The sequence below is a fragment of the Scyliorhinus torazame genome, chromosome 8, assembly GCF_047496885.1.
Source record: "Scyliorhinus torazame isolate Kashiwa2021f chromosome 8, sScyTor2.1, whole genome shotgun sequence".
NCBI classification, from domain to species: Eukaryota; Metazoa; Chordata; class Chondrichthyes; order Carcharhiniformes; family Scyliorhinidae; genus Scyliorhinus; species Scyliorhinus torazame.
In genome coordinates, this window is record NC_092714.1 from 212,023,743 (window position 1) to 212,051,334 (window position 27,592).

The following is a 27,592-nucleotide window of genomic DNA, read 5'->3' on the forward strand; positions in this document are numbered from 1 at the left end:
TCATCAGCCAGGGCGGAAGCGAGGCCCCTGAGGTAGCTCCCCTAGGGAAAACAAACAAGCGGTCATGAGGGGTCTGGTTTGTGGCCGTGCAAAGGAGGGACCTAATAGAGTGGAGCGCATCGGGGAGGGCTTCCTGCCAGTGAGAAACCAAGAGATTCCTGGACCACAGGGTCAGTAGGACGGTCTTCCAGACCGTCGCGTTCTCCCTCGCCACCTGCCCGTTTCCCCTGGGGTTATAGCTGGTAGTCCTGCTCGAGGCGATGCCTTTACTGAGCAGGTACTGACGCAGTTCGTCGCTCATGAACGACGAGCCCCTGTCGCTGTGGACGTAGCTGGGGAAACCGAACAGGGTGAAGACACTATACAGGGCTCTGATGACTGTGGGAGTGGTCATATCGGGGCAGGGAATGGCGAACGGAAAACGGGAGAACTCGTCTATGATGTTTAGGAAGTACGTGTTGCGATTATTGGAGGGGTGGGGCCCTTTGAAATCGATACCAAGGCATTCAAAGGGCCGGGACGCCTTTACCAGGTGGGCCTTATCTGGTCGATCGAAGTGCGGTTTACACTCCGCACAGATTTGGCAGTCTCTGGTTACAGCTTTGACCTCCTCGATGGAGTAGGGCAGGTTGCGGGCCTTGATGTAATGGGCGAGCCGGGTGACAGAGGTCATTGTGGATAGCACGTAATCGGTCATCTGGCGCATGTGCTGCGGGACAGGGCATCTGGGGGCTCGTTGAGCTTCCCAGGACGATATACTATATCGTAGTTATAGGTGGAGCGTTCGATCCTCCACCTCAAGATCTTGTCATTCTTGATCTTGCCCCGCTGAGCATTGTCAAACATAAAGGCAACCGATCGTTGGTCGGTGATGAGGGTAAACCTCCTACCAGCGAGGTAGTGCCGTACGGCTTCCACGATGGCTTGGGCTTCTTTTTCGACGGAGGAATGTCGAATTTCCGAGGTAGTGAGGGTGCGGGAAAAGAACGCTACCGGTCTGCCTGCTTGGTTGAGAGTTGCGGCGAGAGCGACCTCTGAGGCATCACTCTCCACCTGGAAGGGGGCGGACTCGTCCACCGCCCGCATTGCAGCTTTGAAGGCCTGGTGAGCCTCGGCTGCCAATGGAAAAATGGTGGCCTTAAATAGTGGGCGAGCTTTGTCCGTTTACTGGGGGACCCACTGTGCGTAATAGGAGAAAAATCCAAGGCACCTCTTCAGGGCCTTGGGGCAGTGAGGGAGAGTGAATTGGAGGAGGGGGCGCATACGGTCAGGGTCGGGCCCTAGGACCCTGTTTTCTACGACGTAGCCGAGGATGGCTAGCCTGGTTGTGCGGAAAACGCATTTCTCCTTGTAGGTGAGGTTGAGTTTTTGGGCGGTTTGGAGAAATCGGTGGAGGTTGGCGTCGTGGTCCTGCTGATCATGGCCGCAGATGGTTACATTGTCCAAGTACGGAAACGTGGCCCGCAGCCCGTACTGGTCCACCATTCGGTCCATTGCTCGTTGGAACACCAAAACCCCGTTTGTGACGCCAAAGGGGACCCAGAGGAAATGGAAAAGGCGGCCATCTGCCTCAAACGCCGTGTAGTGGCGGTCCTCCGGGCGGATTGGGAGCTGGTGATATGCAGACTTCAGATCTACCGTAGAGAACACGTAGTGCGCGATCTGATTTACCATGTCTGCAATCCGGGGAAGGGGGTACGCATCGAGTTGCGTAAAGCGGTTAATGGTCTGGCTGTAATCAACCACCATCCGGAGCTTTCCCCCAGTCTTGACGACCACCACCTGAGCTCTCCAGGGGCTATAGCTGGCTTCTATGACCCCTTCCCGCAAGAGACGCTGGACCTCAGACCTAATGAACGTCCTGTCCTGCATACTATACCGCCTGCTTCTGGTGGCTATTGGCTTACAATCGGTGGTGAGGTTCGCAAAGAGGGCGGCGGGGGGTCGATTTTTGGGTTGCGAGGCTGCATATGGTGAGCGGGGGCAGGGCCCCCCCCGAATTTAAGAGTTAGGCTCCTGAGGTTTCACTGAAAATCGAGTCCTAAGAGGAGAGGAGCGCAGAGGTCTGGGAGCACATAGTTTAAAATTAGCGTACTCAGCGCCCTGGATCGCTAGGTTTGCAGTAGTGCACCCTTGGGTTTGCACCGAGTGCGACCCAGAGGCGAGGGAGATAGTTTGTTGCGTCGGGAATATTGGGAGCGAACAACGTCTTACCGTGTCCGGGTGATTGAAGCTCTCTGTGCTTCCGGAGTCGAAAAGGCAAGGTGTCTTGTACCCGTTTACCCGGACCGCCATCATGGAGCTCCGGAGGTGCTTCGGTCGCGACTGGTCCAGGGTGACCGCGCTGAGCTGGGGGTAGCCGACGGCGTGATCGGTGGTGCTGGGGCGGCCCCGCGATGGGTGCTGTCCATGTCGTTCGTACATCTCGGGCGGTGTAGTAGATGGCGACCAAGATGGCAGCCCCCGTTGGTCAAGCGTGGCGGGCGGTGAGGACGATGGCGGCCCTCATAGATCGCACGTGGCCGACCGCGTGGGGGAGGATGGCCAAGATGGCGGCCCCCATGAGTCGCACGTGTTGTGCGGAGGCGGAGTCGGCAGACACGCTGCCACTTTGCGGGGTCTGTGGATCGGGTCTGTGTGTTCGAGTTCTTAGACCTGGCCAGGCAGACCTTGGCGAAGTGTCCTTGTCGCCCGCAGTTACTACAGTTCGCATTGCGGGCCGGGCAGGGGTGTTGGGACTGGCTGCAAAAATAGCAGGGCAGCCCCCCATGATGGACGGGCGGCTGCGAGGCACAAGCCTGGGGTAGTCTCTGGTCGGGGGCCCACGAGGGTGTCGGGTGGTCGGCGGGGAACGCAGTAAGGCTCTGAAACGCGACCTCCAGAGAGGTAGCTAGTGTTACCGTGTCCTCCAGGTCCTGGGCCCCTTTTTCGAGCAGGCGCCGTCTTACATAGTTCGATTGGACCTCCGCCACGCAAACGTCTCGGATAGGGAGCTCCATATGCTGAGGGGCCGTAACGGCCTGGTAGTTACAGTTGCGCGCGAGGGCTTTGAGGTCACGTAGGTAGTCATCTAGCGATTCCCCGGGGCGCTGGCGGCGAGTGGTGAAGATGTGTCGTGCGTAGACCTTGTTCACGGGCCGTACACGGGCGTTCGAGTAGTGCGAGGGCCTCTGTATAGGACGCGACGCCGTCGAGCTGGACAGAAATACGATGGCTCACCCGTACGTGGAGAAGACTCCGTTTCTGTTCGTCCGTGACGGATGACGTAGACGACGCGGCGAGATAGGCCTTGAAGCATCGAAGCCAGTGCTAAAAGAATTCTCTCGCCTCCGCGGCCTGTGGATCGAGTTCCAGTCTATCAGGTTTGAGGGCTGATTCCATAGTAGTATTTTAAGCTGATTAAATTGATGCGACCATCAATTCACTGAGAGACGCGTTGAGAAGTAAATCGTGGTTTTAATCAGCTTACAACTGAGCCTGCCTGTGACCGGTACAACAAAGAATGCGGCCCCGCAGGTCAGCTGCCTTTATGCTTCCTGTAAGGGGTGGAGCCATGGGCGGAGCTCGTACATGCCCCGACATATCCCCCTGAGGGTGAAGCCGTACAATGGCCCATAGGTGGAGCCCACAGGGTTAAACACATAACGCAACACGATACAGCAGTAACATGATATCACATTGCACTGGTGAATTAACAGTAGTTCCATTCACCACATGATGCAAAAGTTTTTGCATCATCAGCTAGTGCAAAATATATCCATCGTCTGTTGACACCCCTGTTTGTCAGCGACTTTATAATTTTTTATCTTTTCCTATTTTCTGTTTTAGGGCTTGATCAGCCCAGGACTTGAAATTCAATTTTATTTGTCCCAGTGTCTTAAGATGCACGCAAGGAACTCTCACTTAGTTGACCGTCATTAAATCGTACTATTTTAAAGTATTTATTGTTAACTAGTTAGGTGTTGTGATTGACATTTTTGACATGTTAACAATCATGTAACCATAAATGCATTAACATTTAATCACCGACAGTGAATTATTTAATGTTGAAAAATGCTAAAGTTGGATTTTTGAAAGTGGTCTCTGAGACTAAAACCTAAATTGAAGGGTTTGTTCACACAACTTGTGGTTACCATTCAGATGAAAACAGTGCTGCTCAAAAATAAACTCTTGCATCCAATGAGAATCTTAACAGAAGAGCTCTCTGCACCCCCTCCCCTCTCCATTATTTAGTGACTAGTCTTTTTTTGACTGAATGGTGAATCCCACCATAAAGGAGTCTAATCCTGCTCTCACTTGACATGTCCACACATACATACCTCAATACTGACCAATGGATAGTAGTCAGGAATAGAAACTCTGAATGCTGCTGGATTTTCTCCATCACCACTCCCACCCCCATACCTCTTGGAACGTACAAATATGAGACTAGAGAGCACATCAAATTTAGTAACACCTTTGTTGAGTCAGCTATCTCACTACTGACTAAGGAATCAAATGAAGGAGCAAACAAACTACGCTTCAGTTTCACATTCCCCTTATTTACCAGGCCATTAAGAGCTGGTTGATTGGTTCCTAAACTGGTTAGTGCTGTTTTATATCTTGATGTGGTGGGCATTTGCATCATCCTTGCCCTGAGCCATGTAGTCAGTGTAACTCAGAAATTTAATATGTGAGAAAAATTACCTTTTAATAAGGTTCCTGAGCTTTCCCTCAGTGTTTCACACTCGTGCTGAGAAGCACCAAGTCTTGTATTGCAGAGTGGTTTCATTAACCCACCAAGGAAAAATGGATAGCATGCATACTAGAGCTAGGGTGGTGCAATGAGAGGGAGTAATCATTGTTCTCAAAATAATGCTGCAACACAGACCTGAATATATATAACACCTTTCACATCATAGAAATTACCAAAAGCTTTCAATGAGAGTTGCCGAGCAAAGTTTGGCAGCAAGGCACACCAGGAGATATTAAAGCAGATGATTAGTAGCTTGGCTAAAGTGATAGGCTTGAGGAGCATCTTAAAGGAGGAAGGAGAAGCTGAGAGGTTTAGGAAGGGATTCCAGAGGGGCATAAGGTCCTGGCAGCTGAAATCATGTGCACCGGTAGGTGGAGCAATTAAAACCTGATTTGCTTTAAAGGCCAGAGGAGCTCAAATATTTAGGAGAATTGTGGGACTGGAGGAGATTAGATATAGGGAGGGGCAAGTCCATGGAAAGATTAAAAAACATGAATGAAAATATTAAATAGTTACAAAACAAGAGGCTGTTCGGCCTGTCATGACCATGCTGACTCTCTGAAGGGAGTAGTCAGCGATATTGAACAATGTTTTAACCACCTTTTAAATTCCACATGCTCCAGTTCAGAGTTTTACCACACTGCTTACCCCAAATAGTTCAGTTCCGGGTTTAACCAAAATACTTCAAATCTAAAATGGTTACAATGCAGAAGGAAGCCATTCAGCAGTTATGTCTGCTGGCATTTCTCTGCTTTAAATTTCATCTGCCATGTGTCTGCCTACTCCACCAGCCTGCCTATGACCTCTTGGAGTCTAACGCTGTTCTCCTCACAGTTCACAATACTTCCAAGCTTTGTGGCATTTGCAAAGTTTGTTATTGCCCTGCACTCCCAAGTACAGGTCATTCATATCAATCAAGAAAAAGCAGTGGACCTAATACCGATTCCTGGGAAACCCCACTATAAAATTTCCTCCAGTTCAAATAAACAGTTCACCCACTACTCTGTTTCCTGTTGCTCAGCCAACTTTGTATCCATGCTGCCACTTTACCTTTTAATTTTGGGCTTTAACTTTATTGTATAATGTGGTAAAATGGCTTTTCAGAATCCAACCACATCACATCCCTGCATTATCCTCATCAACCCTCTCTTACCTCATCAAATAACTTAAGGTGGTTAAACACAATTTGCCATTAACAAATCCATACCGGCTTTACTTAATGAATCCACACTTGTCCAAGTGATAGCTAATTTTGTACCAGATTATAATTTCTAAAAGCTTTCACACCACTGAGGTTGGCGTGACTGGCCTGCAGTTGCTGGGGTTACTGGGTTTATCCTTATACCCTTTTATTATTGAACCAGGTTAGTATTTGCAATTTCTCAGTCCTTTGGCACCACCCCTATGGAGTGGAAGGTTACGGCTGTTATCTCTGCAATTTCCACCCTTATTTTCCTCAGCAACTTTGAATGCATCTGATCAACTTTAAGTACAGTCAGACTTTCTTAACACCATTTTTTTTTAATGAGAGGTGATGTCATTGAAACTTATATGATTCTGCAAGTTCTTGACTGAGGGGTTGCTGAGAGATGATTTCCCTGGATGAAAAGTCTAGAAGTAGGGGGCATTGCCTCAGAATAAGAGGCTGTCATTTAAGACTCATAAGGAGGAATTTCTTCGCTCAATTGTGAAACTTTGAAATTCTCTACCTCCTGTGGATGCGCGGGTGTCGAGGCAGAGTTGCCCTACTGGAATCTTATGTTATGAGTTAGCAGTAGAGGTTTGGATGTCCTCAAGTTTGTAGGGTAGATCATGGAAGGCTGGCCACGGGTGTGTTGGGAGTAGTCATGTCGAGAGGTAACAAGGGCACTGATGAGTATTTGAGAGAGACAAGTGGAATGAGGCAGGTGGTTCTAGTGATGGTGCAGCTATGTAGTTGAGAGCTCATCTTGGGGTAAAATGTTAATATCAAGATTGCGAACTGTCTAATTCCACCTCCAGGGAGAGGTGAAGACAGTGGCTAGAGAATGCTGTTTGTTGTGAGAATGGAGGTTGTGTTGGGTGTCATCAACTTGTATGTGACAACCAATGCTGTGTTTTCAGATGATGTTGCTGAGGGACACCATCTCGACAAATGGGAAGGGGCCAAGGAACAGATCCTTGGGGGACAATAGAGGTAACAGAGTTGGAAGAGAAGCCATTGTAGGCAATTGCCTGTTTATAATTAGATAGATATAAATAATATCTGAGGGAAGTCCCAACCAGCTGAATGATGGTGGAGAGACTTTGGAGCAGAACGTTTCCCCTTGTTGTTGTCACATGGAATATCATTTGTGACTTCCATAAGAAGTGGGCAGCACGGTAGCACAGTGGTTGGCACTGTGGCTTCACAGCACCGGGGTCCCAGGTTAGATTCCCAGCTTGGGTCACTGTCATAGAACATACAGTGCAGAAGGAGGCAATTCGGCCCATCGAGTCTGCACCGACCCATTTAAGCCCTCACGTCCACCCTATCCCCGTAACCCAATAACCCCTCCTAACCTTTTTTTTGGGTCACTAAGGGCAATTTATCATGGCCAGTCCACCTAACCTGTTCGTCTTTGGACTGTCGGAGGAAACCGGAGCACCCGGAGGAAACCCATGCAGACACGGGGAGAACGTGCAGACTCCGCACGGACAGTGACCCAGCAGGGAATCAAACCTGGGACCCTGGTGCTATGAAGCCACAGTGCTAATCACTTGTGCTACCGTGCTGCCCATTGTCTGTGCGGAGTCAGCACATTCTCCCCGTGTCTGCGTGGGTTTCCTCCGGGACCTCCGGTTTCCTCCCACAAGTCTCGATAGACATGCTTGTTAGGTAATTTGGACATTCTGAATTCTCCCTCTGTGTAGCCGAACAGGCGCCGGAATGTGGTGATGAGGGGCCTTTCACAGTAACTTCATTGTTGTGTTAATGTATGCCAATTTGTGACAATAAATTTTTTAAAAAATAAGAACCATTGTGTTACAGCATGGAAACCTTATTGGTGAGATTAAAAAGTGGTGTTCAAGGAAGGTGGGCATGGATTTTCAAGGCGTAAACATAGTCAAGGGTCTAGGAGAGGAAAGAGAGGTTGGAGATGGGTGTTAATTTGCAAAAATGGAGGGTCGTGTGTTTTTTCTTAGGAGAACATAATCTGAAAGGGAACCACTAACCATAGCAGGTAACCTGGGAACCAGAGGAGAAGCTGGTTGCTAGTGGCTTTGCAGGAACAGGGTTGAGGGACCAGGAGGTAGGAATCATAGACAATAGGTGCTCAACACAAACTAAATTTCAATGCAATTTCAGGGTGGGGAAACCTTAAAGGAAGTTTGGTTCTATGTGCTGGAGGAAAGGAGCGAAGTGAAGGCAGCTGATTGGATGGTCTTAATATTAATGACTAAAGTTCATGAACTGCTTGCTGGAAGTGAGGCAGAGGAGATGGGGAGAGTGGGTTTTAAGAAGGTGGTTTGCAGTTTGCAATCGAGAAATTAAATGGGGAGGTTATCTTTGCATTCCAGGGTGATGCTGCAATAATGAGCAGTTTGGGCAGATGAGGACCTAATAGTGCTTTACATGGTCCAGCCAGATTTGGTAGTGAATGGCTAAATCAGGTCCACCATATACATCAAGCCTGTGTTCCGCAGACTTAAGGGACCAGTGATGAGGGCTGTACAGGGCAGGGTGAAAGAGAATAATAAGGGCAGCACGGTGATGCAGTGGATAGCACTGCTGCCTCACAACGCCGAGGTCCCAGGTTCGATCCCGGCTCTGAGTCACTGTCCGTGTGGAGTTTGCACATTCTCCCCGTGTTTGCTTGGGTTTCGTCCCCACAACCCAAAGATGTGCAGGGTGGGTGGATTGACCTCGCTAAATTGCCCCTTAATTGGGAAAAAATGAATTGGACACTCTAAATTTATATTTTTAAAAAAGAGAGAATAATGATTTATTTTTTGTTTAGAGGATTTTGGTTTGGTTCAACTCTTCAGATATTTTAATAAAGTTTTCAAAAACAATTATTTGTATTTTTTTTTGCCTTTGTTAGCTATATTACAGGGATAAGAACGATGTGGCCAAGAACAAATCTCATTAAAACTGTTGTAAGGCCATAATACTAGCAGTAGCGATGTTAACTTGCTGCTAAAAGATGGAATCGATGCCTTTGGCAAATCTGTATTTAGGTCATTTTAAATTAATTCCTCTGTTCAAACATTGTTGAATGCAGTGGCAAATATAACCTAATTGCATGTTTCCTCTTGACACATTAGAGAAGTTCTGATTTTTTTTGGTGTGGATCAGCACACATTAACCAAGGTGGTGTTCGTATGCTGTTTTAATTGTCAAGAATCCCCATTTATAGGCAGAGATCATTCACACATGAATTCCAATGGAGTTGATGCAGGATTGAAGAAAAGAAAAAACTTTCATTGATTTCACCTTCTGGGTCAGAAGAACACAAAACGATATGATGAATCGTTTGAAATTGTTTGGACAGTTGTGATGGCCATCTTGTATGCAGCAACCTAAATCAAGAACAATGAGATGAATGACCAGTTAATCTATTTTCAATGCCCTTCATTGAGTTAAAAATGTTAACAAAAATACCAAGAGATCTCTCTTTGAATACCGTCAAACATCCATTGAACACAGTCAGCTTAGGGGCTTTGTTTAATATCTCATCCATAAGTTAGCATTATCTAAATACATTTGTGTCAGCCTAGATCAATGCTTTTGAGCTGGAGTCTGGACTGGAACGGTGTAGCATAATTGTAGACTGTCTTAAATGATTTTCTGGGGGGGTGGGGGTGCTGGTGTTGGCAGAATTGAGATTAAAACTGTCAAACAATTACTTTCTTTAATATAAAGCTGGACAAATGTTTGCTCATGCTTTTAACTATCTAATTTGGAGGGACGATCTGGATATTGTATTTACATTTATTAACCAACCTTTTGTTCCAAGATTATCTCAGTTTTTCAAAGTGAGATTGAGCTCACGTTTTATTCTCTCAATCTTTGATTCTTGGTGCCAGTTGTGGATGAATGAAGGTTGTGATGCAGATGTAGGATTAGTGAGTCTTGTGAAAATCTGCAGATTAATTAAAATTAATGTCTTTCACTCACTAGCCAAATAATAACACACACTAGGCATATCTACTTGTTGAATACTCATGCTCAAATCATAGCAAACCTCTCCAGCAATGGTGTCAGGTTCATTTAAATCACTGGGACACTCTAGGTTGACAAGAGTTTGGAAACTCTTCCTACGGAAGTTGTGGAAACAGCTAACTAGTCCATGGAAGTGGAGTAGCTATGGTTAGTACTCCTTTTTTGTGACAGTATCTGAGGAAAATTTGACAATTTACCTTGTAAAGAAGTTATGATGAACTTTTATAAAATACTGGATTGGCCTCTACTGATGTACTGTGTCCAATTCTGGGCACCACACTTTAGGAAGGAGGTGAAGGCTTTGGAGAGGATTCAGGAAAGATTTGCAAGAATGGTTCCAGGGATGAGGGACTTCAGTTACTTGGATAGATTGGAGAAGTTGGTTCTTCTACTTGTAGAAAAGAAGTTAAGAGGAGACTTGATGTGTTCAAGAATTTTGTCTGGGGAAGAGTAGATAGGGAGAAGCTGTTTACTTTAGGGAGAAGCTGTTACCTTTGGCAGAGGGGTCAAGAACCGGAAGACACATTTAAGTTGATTGACAAAGAACCAAAGACAACATACAAAAACACTTCTTATGCAGCGAGTCTGAAATGCACTGTCTGGGAGAGTGGTCAAATCACATTCAATTGTGATTTTCAAAAGGAAATCTGATCAAACCTTGAAGATTGTAGCGTTACACGGAAAGGGCAGGGATTGAGACTAGCTAAGTTGCTTTTACAGTGAGTTGGTGCCGACCCTACAGGTCGAATGATTCTTATTCACAAAAGCATGGCAGTAAATGGCCGACTGCCTGATCATTCTCATGATAAGGATACTGGTGTTTTGTGAAATCTGGAAGAAAACAAGGTCCATCAGACATTCCTGAGGCAGAATTCTGGCGGGGTCTTTTCTTTCACTAGGCGTATTCATGATGCCTTGTGCATTATGCACAGTTATATAAACTTAAGTCTTCCAGCAGGTTTTCAAAGTGAAGGTGACTATTGTTTGAATTGGCTGCGGTTTCATCCATCAACATGTGGCTGAGAATTAAGTTGTTTACCTTTGACACAAATGGGGAATGTAATCTTTTTCAAGTTTTGCATCATGCTGACAATGCACCCAGTGTTGCTATGACAACAGGAAGTTGATTTCAAAGTTCTGACAAATGATTGCAGTTGACCACTGGGCAACAGGAACTGAAAACGTGTATTCCAAAATGTTTTTATGTTTGAAAACTGGTATTCTTCAGCTGCTTCAGATCCCCAAATTAGCAGCTTTATCTCAGGGACCTGCCAAAATCATGTAAATTAACCTGATCCCCGAAACTCTCAATGAGAGGGGCCTAGTCAGGCCTTGCAAAGAACATTATGCTAACTTCAAGATGAGGTTTAGAAAGGATTCGAGGGAAAAGATTTTCAAGGGTGGTGGGTGTCTGGAACTCATTGCTTTGAAGGACGGTAGAGGCAGAAACCTTCATAACCTCATTTGAAATAGTCTTCCTGATCTAGCAATACTGGGTGTTAGGTACATGATTGTATTCCTGGCCAGAAAACACTGCACATAGAACATACATAGAACAGCACAACACAGAACAGGCCCTTCCGTCCTCGATGTTGTGTCGAGCCTTGTTCGAAACCAAGATCAAGCTATCCCATTCCCTGCCATTCTGGTGTGCTCTATGTGCCTATCCAATAACCGCTTCAAAGTTCCTAAAGTGTCCGACTCCACTATCACAGCAGGCAGTCCATTCCACACCTTAACCACTCTGAGTAAAGAACCTACCTCGGACATCTCTCCTATATCTCCTACCCTGAACCTTATAGTTATGCCGCCTTGTAACAGCTACATCCACCCGAGGAAATAGACTCTGAACGTCCACTCTATCTATCCCCCTCATCATCATATAAACCTCTATTAAGTCACCTCTCATCCTCCTCCGCTCCAAAGAGCAAAGCCCTCATAAGACCTGTCCTCCAAACCAGGCAGCATCCTGGTAAATCTCCTTTGCACCCTTTCCAATGCTTCCACAACCTTCCTATAATGAGGTGACCAGAACTGTACACAATACTCCAAATGTGGTCTCATCAGGGTCATGGACAGTTGCAGCATTACCCCACGGCTCTTAAACTCAAGCCCCCTGTTAATAAAAGCTAACACACTATAGGCCTTCTTCACGGCTCTGTCCACTTGAGTGGCAACCTTCAGAGATCTATGGACATGAACCCCAAGATCTCTGTTCCTCCACATTCCTCAGAACCCTGCCGTTGACCCTGTAATCTGCATGCAAATTTTTCCTACCAAAATGAATCACCTCGCACTTATCAGGGTTAAACTCCATCTGCCATTTTTCAGCCCAGCTCTGCATCCTATCAGTGTCTCTTTGCAGCTGACAACAGCCCTCCACCTCATCCACTACTCCACCAATCTTGGTGTCATCAGCAAATTTACTGACCCACCCTTCAGCCCCCTCCTCCAAGTTATTGATAAAAATCACAAATCGCAGAGGACCCAGCACTGATCCCTGTGGTACACCGCTGGTAACTGGTCTCCAGCCTGAAAATTTTCCATCCACCACCACTCTGTCTTCTATGTGATAGCCAGTTACTTATCCAATTGGCCAAATTTGCCTCTATCCCACACCTCCTTACTTTCTTCATGAGCCGACCATGGGAACCTTATCAAACGCCTTACTAAAATTCATGTATATGACATCAACTGCTCTACCTTCATCTACACACCTAGTAACCTCCTCAAAGAATTCAATCAAATTTGTGAGGCAAGACTTAACCTTCACGAATCTGTGTTGACTATCCTGGATTAAGCTGCATCTTTCCAAATGGTTATAAATCCTATCCTTCAGGTCCTTTTCCATTAACTTACTGACCACTGAAGTAAGACTAACCGGCCTATAATTACCAGGGTCATTCCTATTCCCTTTCTTAAACAGAGGAACAACATTCGCCACTCTCCAGTTCTCTGGCACTATCCCCGTGGACAATGAGGACCCAAAGATCAAAGCCGAAGACTGCAGTCTCATCCCTTGCCTCCCAAAGAATCCTAGGATATATCCCATCTGGCCCAAGGGACATGTCGACCGTAAGGTTTTTCAAAATTGCTAATACATCCTTCCTCGGAACATCTACCTCCTCTAGCCTACCCGCCTGTATCACACTCATCCTCAAAAACATGGCCCCTCTCCTTGGTGAACACTGAAGAAAAGTATTCATTCAACGCCTCTCCTATCTCTTCTGACTCAATGCACAAGTTCCCACTAATGTCCTTGCCGGCCCTAACCTCACCCTGGTCATTCTTTTATTTCTCACATAAGAGTAAAAAGCCTTGGGGGTTTTCCTTGATCCGACCCGCCAAGGACGTCTTGACATCACTCCCATCACTATGACCCAGTAAATATGTCCACCCATATTTGAGCAGGAGCACTCAGTTGTGTTGCCAACATTGACGCAAATGTTGAAAAAGATTACCATTCTCCATTTATGTTAAAGGATATGCACTTGGTGCTGTAATCTACAAGGCCATGTACGCGCTGTGACTGGGCTGGGCGACTGCTTTGTCAGCTGGTGCGGACACGGCCTCCTTTGCTGTAAATTTCTGTGATTCACACTCTAGATTACTGTCAAAGCATACTTGCAGCTTATCAGCGGGTAGTTCCAATAGGCATGCCCATGACCACTTGAGGCATTTGTCTTCCAAATGCAATAAATGACGGTTCTGGTAAAGTAAGTTATGTAAAGGTAAAATACTGCAAAGGCTGGGAATCGGAGATAAAGATTGACTGAAAATACTTAATCTGGCAGTATCTGGGCAGCACAGTGGCTAGCACTTCTGCATCGCAGCGCCAGGGACCTGGGTTCGATTCCGTCCTTGGGTGAATGTCTGTGCAAAGTTTGCACATTCTCCCCGTGTCTGCTTGGGTTTCCTCTGGGTGCTCCTGTTTCCTCCCAAAGATATGCACGTTAGGTGGATTTGCCATGGTCAATATGTGAGGTTGCAGAGATAGGGTGGGGGAGTGGGCCTAGGTAGGGTGCTTTTTCAGAGAATCACTGCAGATTCAATGGGTCAAATGGCCACCTTCTGCACTGTAGTGATTCTATGGATCTCTGGAGGGAGAGAGAAGCCAAGTTAATGTTTCAGGTTAAGAAAATTATAATGGACTGTTATTGAAACATGAAAATTATAAATAGGTAGAATTTATGTTCATTTTTGCACTTTATTTTTCTCTATTTTCCAAAGAGCCTAATGTATTCACAATGCTATTGATTCGCAAGAAGAGCAGTTCTACAGTATTCACGTTGCTACTCTGTCCTTAGTGAGGCAGTACGACATGAAATTAGGGACCTCATCAACCAGTTGCACTCCTGTCTTTTGATAATATGTTGTTACCAGACACTTCCGCGAACAGATAATCATGCCATGGCCTATACTCAAAAACTTTACAAAAGCACCATCTAAGAAGGGCCTCTCTAGTCCTCTAACACCCTTTTGCATGCTGGGAAATGGAATTCCAGTGAATTGCCATTTCTATTCACTGACCTCATTTCACAAATTGATGTGACTCAAACCTTTATACTTATTTTTCCTGCAAGTTAAGGTATGACGGTGTTGATAACAATCTGCTTGCTTCTGTGTTTCAAAGTTTTAAACCATCATACACAAAAATGCAAGCCTCCTCTGCAAAATTAGGCTGGATTTATTTTTTGTTCTTCACTCCAACGTGGTCTGAAGAGCTACCAACAGTTGTCTTTTGATAACTGGCTTACCTACCACAGTCTGCTGTCCTGATACTGGCCTCTGCCTCGGCTACCTTTTCCTCAAGGTTTGCTGCATCTGTCACCTGTGGCCCCTGTGCTTTCTCTTTTTAAAAAAAAAAAAAAGTTTATTCAAAATTTTCACAGAATTTTTAACAAACCCCCCCCCCCCCCAACAACAAAAAGAAAGAAACACAAACACAAGTCAGAAATTATACAAAATTTATACATTGGATTTCCCCCATATACAGTAACCCCCCCCCCCCCCCCCATATGACATTCAAAGGTACCCATAGGGAAGCCCCCCCCACCCACCCGAATTCCCCCCCCCCCCCCCACCCCCCCCCCCCCACCCTTGGGGGGGGGGGGGCTTCACGTCCTTCCATAATAGCAAGATCCTCCGCCGGGCTACCAGGGATGCAAAGGCCAGGATACCGGCCTCTTTCGCCTCCTGCATTCCCGGCTCGTCCGTTAACCCAAATAGTGCCAACCCCCAACCCGGCTTGACCTGGACTTTCACCACCTTGGACATAGCCCTCGCGAAACCCCTCCAAAACCCATCCAGTGCCGGGCACGACCAGAACATGTGGACGTGATTCGCCGGGCTTCCCGAGCACCTCCCACATCTGTCCTCCACCCCAAAGAACCTACTCAACCTCGCCCCTGTCATATGCGCTCTGTGAGTAACCTTGAATTGTATTAGGCTGAGCCTGGCGCAAGAGGAGGAAGAATTAACCCTACTCGGGGCATCAGCCCACAGACCCTCTTCTATCTCCTCCCCAAGCTCCTCCTCCCACTTGCCCTTTAACTCCTCTACCGAGGCCTCCTCTTCTTTCAGCTCCTGGTAGATCGCCAAAACCCTGCCTTCTCCAACCCATACACCCGAAATCACCCTGTCCTGAGTCCCCTGTGCCGGGAGCAGCGGGAATTCCCTCACCTGCTGCCTCACAAACGCCCGCACTTGCATATACCTGAAAGCATTTTCGGGGGTAACCCAAACTTCTCCTCCAGCGCCCCTAGGCTCTCAAACATCCCATCCCATTCTTCTAATCCCTGCCCGATGCCAGCTCCGAAACCCCCCACCCATCCTTCCCGGGACGAACCAATGGTTCTCCCGAATCGGGGACCAAACTGAGGCTCCCACCTCGCCCCTGTGTCGTCTCCACTGCCCCCAGATCTTCAACGTCGCCGCCACCATCGGACTCGTGGTGTACCTTGTCGGTGAGAGCGGCAGCGGTGCCGTCGCCAGCGCCCTCAGCCTCGTGCCCACACAGGACGCCATCTCAAACCTCTTCCACGCCGCACCCTCTCCCTCCATTACCCACTTAACGGCTCATCGCCACATTGGCAGACCAATAATAGCCGCACAAATTTGGCAGCGCCAGCCCTCCCCTGTCCCTACTTCGCTCCAGAAACACACTCTTTACCCTCGGGGTCTTATTTGCCCACACGAAACCCATAATGCTCCTACCTACCCGTTTGAAAAAGGCCTTGGGAATCATAATGGGAAGGCACTGGAACACAAAGAGAAACCTCGGGAGGACCATCATTTTAACCGACTGCACCCTGCCCGCTAGCGAGAGTGGCAGCACATCCCATCTTTTGAAATCCTCCTCCATCTGCTCCACCAACCGCGTCAAATTGAGCTTGTGCAGGGCCCCCCAACTCCCAGCCACTTGGATCCCCAAGTACCGAAAGCTCCTTTCCGCCCTCTTCAACGGTAGGTCGTCTATCCCCTTTCCCTGGTCCCCTGGATGCACCACAAAGAGCTCACTTTTCCCTACATTGAGCTTATACCCCGAGAAGTCCCCAAACTCCCTTAGCATCCGCATGACCTCCGCCATCCCCTCCACTGGATCTGCCACATACAGCAACAGGTCGTCCGCATACAGCGACACCCGATGTTCCTCTGCCCCTCGGACCAGTCGCCTCCATTTCCTGGACACCCTTAGTGCCATGGTCAGAGGCTCATTTGCCAATGCAAACAACAAGGGGGACAGGGGGCACCCCTGCCCCGTCCCTCGGTACAGCCGAAAGTACTCCGACCTCCGCCGATTCGTAGCCACACTCGCCACCGGGGCTCTGTATAGCAACCTGACCCAGCTGATGAACCCCTCCCCGAACCCAAACCTCTGCAGCACTTCCCAAAGATTCTCCCTCCACTGAGGGCATCATGATCACATTGAGGAGCCTCCGCACATTAGTGTTTAGCTGCCTGCCCTTTACAAATCGCGTCTGGTCCTCATGAATCACCCCCGAGACACAGTCCTCAATTCTCGTAGCCAGCACTTTTGCCAGCAACTTAGCATCCACATTGAGGAGCGAGATCGGTCTATACGACCCACATTGCAGTGGGTCCTTGTCCCGCTTCAGGATCAGAGAGATCAGCGCCCCGGACATTGTTGGGGGCAAGGTCCCCCCCTCCCTTGCCTTATTGAAAGTCCTCACTAACAACGAGCCTAGCAGGTCCACGTATTTCCTGTAAAACTCAATCGGGAACCCATCTGGCCCCGGGGCCTTCCCTGCCTTCATGCTCCCCAATCCTTTAACCAGCTTCTCCAGCCCAATTGGCGCCCCTAAACCAGCCACCTCCTGCTCCTCCACCCTTGGGAACCTCAGCTGATCCAAAAATCGTCGCATCCCCCCCGCTGGGGGCTCAGATCTGTACAGATCCCCATAGAAGTCCCTAAATACCTCGTTTATTCTCATCGCACTCCGCACCGTATTCCTCCCGCTATCCTTAACTCCAGCTATCTCCCTCGCTGCCTCCCTCTTACGAAGCTGATGTGCCAGCATTCGACTCGCCTTCTCCCCATACTCGTACGTCGCCCCCTGCGCTTTCCTCCACTGTGCCTCTGCTTTCCCTGTGGTCAACAGGTCGAACTCCGTCTGGAGGTTACGCCGTTCCCTGAGTAGTCCCTTCTCGGGGGCCTCTGCATATCTCCTGTCCACCCTTAAGATCTCCCCCACCAACCTCTCCCTCTCCCTGCCCTCTCTCTTCTCCCTGTGGGCCCTGATCGAGATGAACTCTCCCCTGACCACTGCCTTCAGCGCCTCCCAGACTACCCCCTCCTGCACCTCCCCGTTGTCGTTGGCCTCCAAATATCTTTCAATGCACCCCCGCCCGCACACCTCCTCATCCGCCAATAATCCCACATCAAGACGCCACAGGTCTCTCTCCTCTCCTAACTCCAGCTCCACCCAGTGCGGGGTGTGGTCTGAGATGGCTATGGCCGAATACTCCGTTCCCTCCACTTTCTGGATTAGCGCCCTACTCAAAATAAAGAAATCTATCTGGGAGTAGGCTCTATGGACGTGGGAAAAGAATGAAAATTCCCTGGCCAGGGGCCTGACAAACCTCCATGGATCCACCCCCCCCCCCACCCCCCAATCTGGTCCGTCCGGAATCCGACCCAGCATGCGTTTCATAAATCCGGCATCATCCCAGTTCGGGGCATATACGTTTATCAGTACCACCTGCACCCCCTGCAACCTACCACTCACCATCACATATCGACCTCCATTATCCACTACAATATTCATTGCCTCAAACGACACCCGCTTCCCCACCAGTATTGCAACCCCTCTGTTCTTCGCATCCAGCCCTGAATGGAATACCTGTCCTATCCATCCCTTTCTCAGCCCAACCTGATCTGCCAACTTCAAATGTATCTCCTGGAGCATAACCACGTCTGTCTTCAGTCCCTTTAAGTGCGCGAATACCCGGGCCCTCTTGACCGGCCCGTTCAGGCCCCTCACATTCCAAGTTATCAGCCGGATCCCCCCTGCCGACTAGCCATCTCCTTTTCTAGGCCAGCCACGTGCCCACGCCTCCCGCACCCCCCAGTCCCCCAGACGGCGGACCCCTGCCCCGACCACCTCTCCTACTTCCAGCTCCCCTTTGGCCAATGCAGCAGCACCCCTATACCCCCCTCTTTCTCTCCCCCCCCCCCTTCCCCCTGCTAGATCCACATCTAGCCCTTTTGCTCCCCCCCCCCCCCATATAACACTCCCGTAAGTCAGCTGACCCCGGCCTCTCCCACCATTCCATCGACCCCCCCCCCGTGTGAGAATCCCCCCTCCCCCTCCCTGGCAGTCAGTGTGCGCTCCTCTCCAGCACTGCCTATCCTCCCCCGGCCCCCACCCCCGTCCTTCCCTAATGTAGGAAAAAGCCCGTGCTTTCCTGAGCCAGCCCCGCCCCCTCTGTCGCAGCTCCTTTTGCAGCCTTACCCCCATCCCCGGGCCTCCACTCCCCCTCTTCCTTCGTGGGGGCATGCCCCTCCAACACCGACGCCCATACTCCCACAGTCTCCCCATCATATCCCTTCACCCATCCCCACCCAGCACCCAAACCAAAGGAACATTCCTTAAACGTAATAAACACCATATACACAGTAAACATCCCCCCACAGCAAACCCTCAATTTGAGTCCAACATTTCAGTCCATATAAAGCTCCATGCCTCATCAGGCGTTTCGAAATAGTGGTGCCGATCCTGGAATGTGACCCACAATCGCGGTGGCTGCAGCATACCGAACTTCACCCCCTTCCGATGGAGCACCGCCTTAGCCCGATTGAAACCAGCTCTCTTCTTAGCCACCTCTGCACTCCAGTCCTGGTACATTCGGATCTCCGTGTTCTCCCACCTGCTGCTCCGCTCTTTCTTGGCCCATCTCAGGACACTCTGTCCATAAAGCGGTGAAACCTCACCACTACAGCCCTTGGCGGCTCGTTGGTCTTGGGTCTCCTTGCTAGGACCCGGTGAGCCCCATCTAGATCCCGTGCCCATCAGCGAATTGAGCATCGTGCTCACATATGCCCCAGCATCGGGCCCCTCCACTCCTTCGGGGAGACCCAGAATCCGATGATTCTTCCTCCTCAACCTATTCTCCAGGTCCTCAAATCTTTCCACCCACCTCTTGTGCAGCGCCTCGTGCGCTTCCACCTTCACCGCCAGGCCCAAGATCTCGTCCTCGTTCTCCGAGGCTTTTTGCCGCACCTCCCGGATCGCCGCCCCTTGGGCCTTCTGGGTCTCCACAAGCTTCTCAATCGCCGCCTTCATTGGCGCCAGCATTTCGGTTTTCAGCTCCTCAAAGCAGCGTTTAAGAAACTCCTGCTGCTCCTGCGACCACTGCGCCCATGCTGCTTGGTCTCCACCCGCCACCATCTTGTTTTTCCTCCCTCTCACTTTTCGCTGCTCCAAGATCACTTTTTTACACCGCTCCACTCCTGGTCCAATCCATATAATGTCGGGGGGACCTTGCTGTCACCTTCCCACACTGGAAGCCGTCGAACAATTGCCGTTGGGGCCCCACTAGAGAGCCCAAAAGTCCGTTCCCGGCGGGAGCTGCCGAACGTGCGACCTACCTAGGCATGGCCGCAACCGGAAGTCCCCCTGTGCTTTCTCGATCAGTATAACTGCTGTGAAGTTGAAATGCTGATTAGCTTCAACTTTGGCTCTTTTAAACTTATCTCGCCGGAGGACGATAAAGGCCTATTGACATCTTCCCCCTTTTCAGTGTTCTGACACTATTGCTTTTTCCATTTTGCTATGCCTCTTTCCTGGTGCGGTGCATTTTCCGGTGCCGGTGCCTCGTTCTCGGTGCCAGTGCCTCGTTCTCGGTGCCGGTGCCTCGTTCTCGGTGCCGGTGCCTTGTTCTCGGTGCGCGCTCTCGTTCTAGGTGCGCGCTCTCGTTCTCGGTGCGCGCTCTCTCGTTCTCGGTGCGCGCGCCCTCGTTCTCGGTGCGCGCGCCCTCGTGCTCGGTGCGCGCGCCCTCGTGCTCGGTGCGCGCGCCCTCGTGCTCGGTGCGCGCGCCCTCGTGCTCGGTGCGCGCGCCCTCGTGCTCGGTGCGCGCGCCCTCGTGCTCGGTGCGCGCGCCCTCGTGCTCGGTGCGCGCGCCCTCGTGCTCGGTGCGCGCGCCCTCGTGCTCGGTGCGCGCGCCCTCGTGCTCGGTGCGCGCGCCCTCGTGCTCGGTGCGCGCGCCCTCGTGCTCGGTGCGCGCGCCCTCGTGCTCGGTGCGCGCGCCCTCGTGCTCGGTGCGCGCGCCCTCGTGCTCGGTGCGCGCGCCCTCGTGCTCGGTGCGCGCGCCCTCGTGCTCGGTGCGCGCGCCCTCGTGCTCGGTGCGCGCGCCCTCGTGCTCGGTGCGCGCGCCCTCGTGCTCGGTGCGCGCGCCCTCGTGCTCGGTGCGCGCGCCCTCGTTCTCTAAAACTGAGCATGCTGCCTACTAATTTGTAGAAAGTTTTTTTTAAGTTTTAAGTTTAGTGCAATATAAAACAAAAATATGTTTTACTTTTCAGGCTGTAAAGGATAATGCACTTGTGAGATATCTCTTTTTCAGTAATAACCTGTATTTTGCAATAAGATTAATTGTTGAGGTCTCAGGACTCACTGGTGTGGAGTAAATTGGACATCAACTTCTGGCATGTGCACAGTTAAATGGAAATTTGGATGTTGTAATTGAATTTGACCTGATCCTCCACAAGGTGCGGTGCACCACCTCCCCTAGAGGCTGGATATTAAAATACTGAAGGTCATGAAGTTGGGAACGTGTTGACAATGGGTCAGAGAAAATTAGGTTTGTCTGTTCCAGTGTAAGTGAATTATTGCAGGTTAGGTCTTGATTACCACCAATCTCTCTCATATTTAAATCAGTATGGAGGCTCATTTCTAATTAGGTTTTAATTTTAATTACTTTTGAAAATATTATTTTTAAAACTACATTTTCTTTCTGTCTCCAGTCTCATCCACCTTTCTTTCCCCCTCTTTTTCTTTTCTGTAAATATTTTAGCATTGGATTAAATATTCCAAATTCCTGATTTAGACTCTGCACGTCTAAGGAAGACTACTTAAATTTGGTTGAAAATTCACACTTGCTTGTCCTGTAACATGGGTCCTGGATCTCTTGTAGATAGGACCATGCTAAAGTGGCTTTCTAATTGTTAGAAATTGCCTTGCAAAGCAGACTCAAAGTCCATGAGTGATAATAATAACAGTAAGCATACTGGATGGTGAGTATTGTTTGTCTCCACTGCTTGCAAAATCCTTTTGAGGCAGCATTGCAATGCGCACGCTTTACTGATATTGTCCAGATGCAACCATGGTTGGCTGAAAAATATATCTGTGATACCTACCTACATACTTTTACTTGCACGATTCTTGCACTTGCAAATTTTTCTTAAATTGTTTGTATTCTGCTTTCTCTCAAAGGACAACATTGGAGCACTATTTAAAGAGGGCAGGTATGGTTCCCTAGACAGTTATGAAAAGGGCAAAAATAATCTATAGAAACCAAGCTTCATGTTAATACAAACTGGTATTTTGACACCAATTTTTTTTTTTTTTTTTTGCAAGTTTTCTTACCTTACTCTAATATCACTAAATGGTTTTAACATTTCTTATTAAGTTAATCAACAAATGTCTCCATCTCCGAGATGCTGTCACATTTGGCAAATTGTGCGCCAACATATGAGGGTTTCGACATTGGTCTAAACAAATAAATTAGATTAATAATAAATTACATTTAGAACATTGTGACAATGTATTCAATGAACTTGATCTCTGGCCACTAAAAGTGCAGACCAGTTTAAAGGCTCCTATAATTGATGGAATATAGATTAACATTTTTTGTTTTAGGAGAAAATTTATGGTGTGGGATGCCAATGCTAATTAACATTAATTTCCCATAAATTAGCCTCAAAGTGAATTGTTCTAAGTTTACTTTAGGTTTGGGAGTCCTCATTCAGATAACTAATTCCAAACCTTGTATGAGCCTATTGTGATTCTTTTGATACTGATGTATATTCTATTCCAGGAGACAAACTGGAGAATAACTCTATTTTTAAAATAAAAGCACAACTTAAACAGTGCAATGGAATTTGTAGTTCAAGTCTAAAAATCAACAGATCCTGGTGTTAAGTTGTTGTTTCTAGATATTATAATCCGATAACTCTCTTGTTACATGAGCTTTAACATTGCTGCATTTTTTCCATTCAATATTAAGTCCCCGACACGTTTGATACTTCAGTGTTGGCTCCTTTTTGATTTCCTAACTCTGCCACATTGTGTTCCATCTTCTCTCTTTCCTCTTGCACTACAATATTTGAATGTGTGTTTATGATAAAGATGTCAACTTCTCTACAAGTAGGGTTGCTTTTATACATTGAGCATCCCTGTAAATAACAGAGGTCCTGTCTCCAGTTCCCCTAAAGACCCATTGAATTCATCCAGTGAGTAATTTATAGACAGGAAGGTGCCAGCTTTGATCCTTGTTTTGTGCTAAAGTAGTTAATCTCAGCCAACATAGCAGCTGAGTCAAGTTCCTTTGAACATTATTAAGATAGGGAGCAGTGAATTGGTCAAGTTCTCATTCTTAATCATTATGCTACTACTGCTATTGGAAGTGCATGGATTTACATGTCTGGTAAGGACAGTATTGAACACTGTTGTGATGTCACATGGTTGATCTGCCTGCAAACAGTAGTGACAATTTGCATATGTATAGTTGCTATTAGAACAAAGAACAATACAGCACAGGAACAGGCCCTTCGGCCCTCCAAGTCTGTACGGGTCATGATACCAGCATTTGCCAAAACCCTCAGCACTTCTTTGTGCCGTATCCCTCTATACCCGTCTTATCCATGTGTTTGTCAAGATGACTTTTGAACCCTGTTAATGTATCTGCTGCCACAACCTCCCCTGGCAACGCATTCCAAGCACTCACCACCCTCTGCGTAAAAAACCTGCCTCGCACATCTTCTCTAAACTTTGTCCCACGGACCTTAAACCTATGCCCCCTGGTGACTGACCCCTCCACCCTGGGAATCCATCCTGCCCATCCACTCTATCCATGCCCCTCATAAGTGAGAGGTACTGGAGGTATGACCCTGCAAACTACCTGTCTTTACGTCACTTGAATGCATTGGTAACTGACAAAATATATAAACTGAAATTCTATATAAGGCTACAGTTTTAAAGTTTATATATAGATAAATTTGACTCATCTAAAATCATACAAACCCACGCTCAAAGATACTTGAGGTTTATTTGAATGGATTAAATGATCGGCTGAAATAAAGAACAATTACATTTGATAAGGTGGATCAAATGTTACACTGCAGTATCAAAGTTAAGAAAAGCTTTAAATTGCAAGCTTTAATGATAAATGAATTGAATATTTCTACAGCTTTTTGATTTACGTAGTGCACACTTGCCAGCCAAACTAATATTCATCATTCTACTAATCTGAAATAGCTGTTCATTTCTTTGGCAGTGTTGTGCACATATTCCTGAAGGATGTTATACTAGCTTATTGAAGAGAATGATACATTTTTTGAAATCAGAATTTATAAACAAGTGAGTAATAGGTTAATATTTTTGATGGGCGAGTCTCTAAACTTTGCTGAAAGAAAAATTGAAGATTGATTTTTTTTAAAATGCCAAGAATATCATTTATTTTAGTTGCAGCAGGCAGTGCAGGGTCACCTACTGAAGACTTTCCAAACAACTGATTGTTGCCAAAAGTGCAAGCGGAGAAGATTATTTTGAAAGCTGTTTTGCTGGTGAAGAAGGGGAAAATAGTGCTTAAAAACTAAGTATTTTCTATTAAATAAAAGTTGAGTATAGAATTTTATTTTCAATAAAGTTTTATGATAGCTGCTTTCAATTTAAGCATGAAAATATTCAAATATATACCTTGACAGACTTGATACATTCTAATTATTAAATATTGGAAGAGATTAGCAAAATACATGGATGCATGACCTTGCCACTTTGCTTTGAGCACATTCCAACTAAAATGTGGGCTATCACAATTCCATTTCTGAACCCCTTGCTAGCTGACATTGTAAATGTATTCCTATGCTCAGATACTGCCTTTATTATTCAAAACTGGAATTATCGCTCCTTCAAAACATCCATCCTTGGTCCCCTATGTCCATGAAAGCTTCCAATCTTTCCTACGCTTCCAAAGTCCTGGACTGTGGTGTCACTTCCAAATCAGTGACCCGCTGTTCTGCAACTCCACAATTGGTCCAGTCAAATTCTCTCTCCCACAACTGCAATGAAATGATTCTGATCAAAATCACTAATTATATTCTCTGTGACTGTGGTAAGGTACATTAATCAGAAACTGCTTAATAATTTGTTACTTTAAAAATAAAATCAATCATCACTTTTAAATCTACGGTGGATTAAACAAAGTTGCATCATTCGATAAGTGCTAATAGAATGCATACATACAAGTCTGAAGGCAGAAGAAACGTTTACATATCTGTTTCATGATTCTGTTGTACTTTTAAGCTGAAAAATGCACTCTTAACTATTTCTGCCATTGCCTTAATTTCAGTGAAAATATTGTACTTTGCCAAAAGTATGAAGTTACTCCCTGTAGATTCAATGATAAGATAAATACAGGAAATTAACTACTATTTTTAGAAAAGCAGACTTGAACTGCATTTTCATTTGGTTTTGAACTGTTTTTCCATTAATGAGTTGCATAGCACTACAGCATGGAAATCTCACTGTAATAAAGTTCTGCATCTTCAGATTCTTGCTGCTCTTGTTTTCGAATGAGTTCAGTACTTGAATCATATATTCCAGTCTATATCTGTACAGTTTCTGGCCTACCTGAAGATAGGAAAATTAGTTGACCAGTCTGACCAGAGTCTGTCTGACTACAGTTTAACTAAAGTCAATTAGGAGACAATGGCATTGTTTCAGTGTTCAAAACTAAATTGACACTTTAATTATATTGGGTAAAATATTTTTTGTCAAAATTCAAGTGCAATTTAAAGGCAGACTTGTAGGGATCAAACCCGTATTAACACTATTTTTTGCATCCTTCTGTGACAGTGAATTTGACAAAAAAAACATTATGGTGTAAGTGGCCAGTATTAACCCCTCCAGTCAGCATCACAAAAACAGATTATCTGGCCAATATCACATTACTGTTTGTGGGAGTTTACTGTGCACAAATTGGCTGCCATGTTTCCTACAGTACAACAGTGACTACACTTCAAAAAGTACCTACTTGGCAGTAAAGCACTTTGAGACATCCAGTGGTTGTGAAAGGAGCTATATAAATGTGAGTCTTAAATACAAGCAGTGCAGGGAAAGCTGTAGGGTGCCTCCTCCATTCAACGTTTAATATTTTAACACTGCACATGAATTCCTGGCCAATAATTCAGATTTAGACAGGTTGAGGATAATAAAATGTGGCCATTAAAGCAGACATCGAAATGTCAAACTTTTCCTCTAGGCCTTCTGATTTGTTATGAAGTCAATTCATGTTAATTGAAGTTACTAGCTGTTGTAATTCACCAATACTTAAGGACACATTATATAAATAGGAAACATTTGCAGGCTAGTCTATGGTGACAGCCTTCTAAACTAAAAGAGAAAGACTTGAGCAATTTTTGTAAATGTTGGGTTTGTCTTGCTGACTTTAATTCCCTCCTTTCTCAACCAGAGCTGCCTCAGATTGCTGAAGCACGTCTTTGTATGTAACACCTCCATGTGGTTAGTAACAACATGCTGTACATTTCTGTTGTATGGAGATCCAACTGACTCACTTTTAAAGCATTGTAATTCAATCCTGTGGGAATTAATTTGGTATACCTGCAGTTGAAGTGGTTTAAGTTCAACAAATGACAAAACATAAAAGTGTTGTAATTGTTTACCTTATTATTTGTTGCAGCTGTAACAGTTCCACGCAATTTCCGTCTTTTGGAAGAGCTAGAAGATGGCCAGAAGGGGGCAAGTGATGGGACAGTAAGTTGGGGACTTGAAGATGATGAAGATATGACACTTTCAAGGTGGACAGGGATGATTATTGGACCTGCAAGAGTAAGTATGGCATATTTTAAAAAAAGTAAAATCATAGTTATAGTGATATTAATCTAGTGTTTACTTACCCAGGATTCAAGTGGTTTTGGATTAGTGTAATATTTTCACAATTTTAGATGAGTTTTGTGGAGTGTAGAAAAAAGCATAGTTTTGATTATAGGCCAGATCCTATTGGAACAGGAGTAGCTCTTTCAGTCCCTCAAGCCTGCTTTGCCATTCAATTAGAATATGGTTGACCTGTACTTCAACTCTATTTTTTCATTCATGGGATTTGGGTATTTGTATTTGTTGCTCATCCTGAATTGCCCTTGAGAAGGTGATTGTGAGCCACCAGCTTGAACCAATGCAGTCCGTGTGGTGAAGACACTCCTATGGTGCTGTTGGGGAATGGGTTCCAGAATTTTGACCCAGTGATTTCAGAGGGGTAGTGATATATTTTCAAGTCAGGGTGATGTGTGATTTGGAGATGATGGTATTCTGATGTGCCTGCTGCTCTTATTCTTCTATACGATAGATGATGTGGGTTTTGTAGGTGCAGTCTAAGTAGCCTTGACAAGTTACTGCAATGCATCTTGTAGATGGTACACATGATGTTTATGATGTTTAATGTAGTGGATGGGTCGCCAATCAAAACAGGCTGTTTTGTCCTGCATGTTAAGCTTTTTGAATACTGCTGGAACTACACTTTGCCAGGCTAACAGAGTGTTCTATCACACTCATGTCTTGTAGATAGTGGACAGGCTTTGATGAGTTGAAAGTGAGTCAATTGCCCCAGCACACCCAGCTTCTGGCCTGCTGTTGTAGCTAGTGTTTATATGGCTGGTCCATTTAATTTTCTGGTCTATGGTGGGCCGCAGCATGTTGAAGGTGGAGGATTTGGCACTATCAATGCCATTTCATGCAAAGGGATGGTCGTTGGACTCTCGTGTTAGAGATGGACATTGTTTGGGCTTAGGCGTGAATGTAACTTGCCACTTGTAAGTGCAAGCTTGGACTTTGTCCGGGTCTTGCTGCTTGCAGGCCCGGTTTAGTTCATTATTTGAGGAGATACAAATGAAACTGAACAATCTACAATCACCAGCGAAC

At 46.7% G+C, this 27,592-nt stretch overlaps 1 protein-coding gene across 3 annotated transcripts in view; it reads left to right on the top strand.

Annotated features, from left to right (window-relative positions):
- LOC140428362 (ubiquitin-conjugating enzyme E2 variant 1-like) overlaps positions 1-27,592 on the top strand; it is a 62,234-nt gene that overhangs the window by 12,437 nt on the left and 22,205 nt on the right. For 2 of the 3 annotated variants that reach the window (XM_072514745.1, XM_072514744.1), the window contains exon 2: positions 26,358-26,506. In XM_072514745.1, the coding sequence (XP_072370846.1) occupies positions 26,358-26,506 (149 nt within the window). Of the gene's footprint in view, positions 1-21,876; positions 21,904-26,357; positions 26,507-27,592 lie in introns of those variants that run through there. The other variant, XM_072514746.1, reaches the window with a different exon arrangement.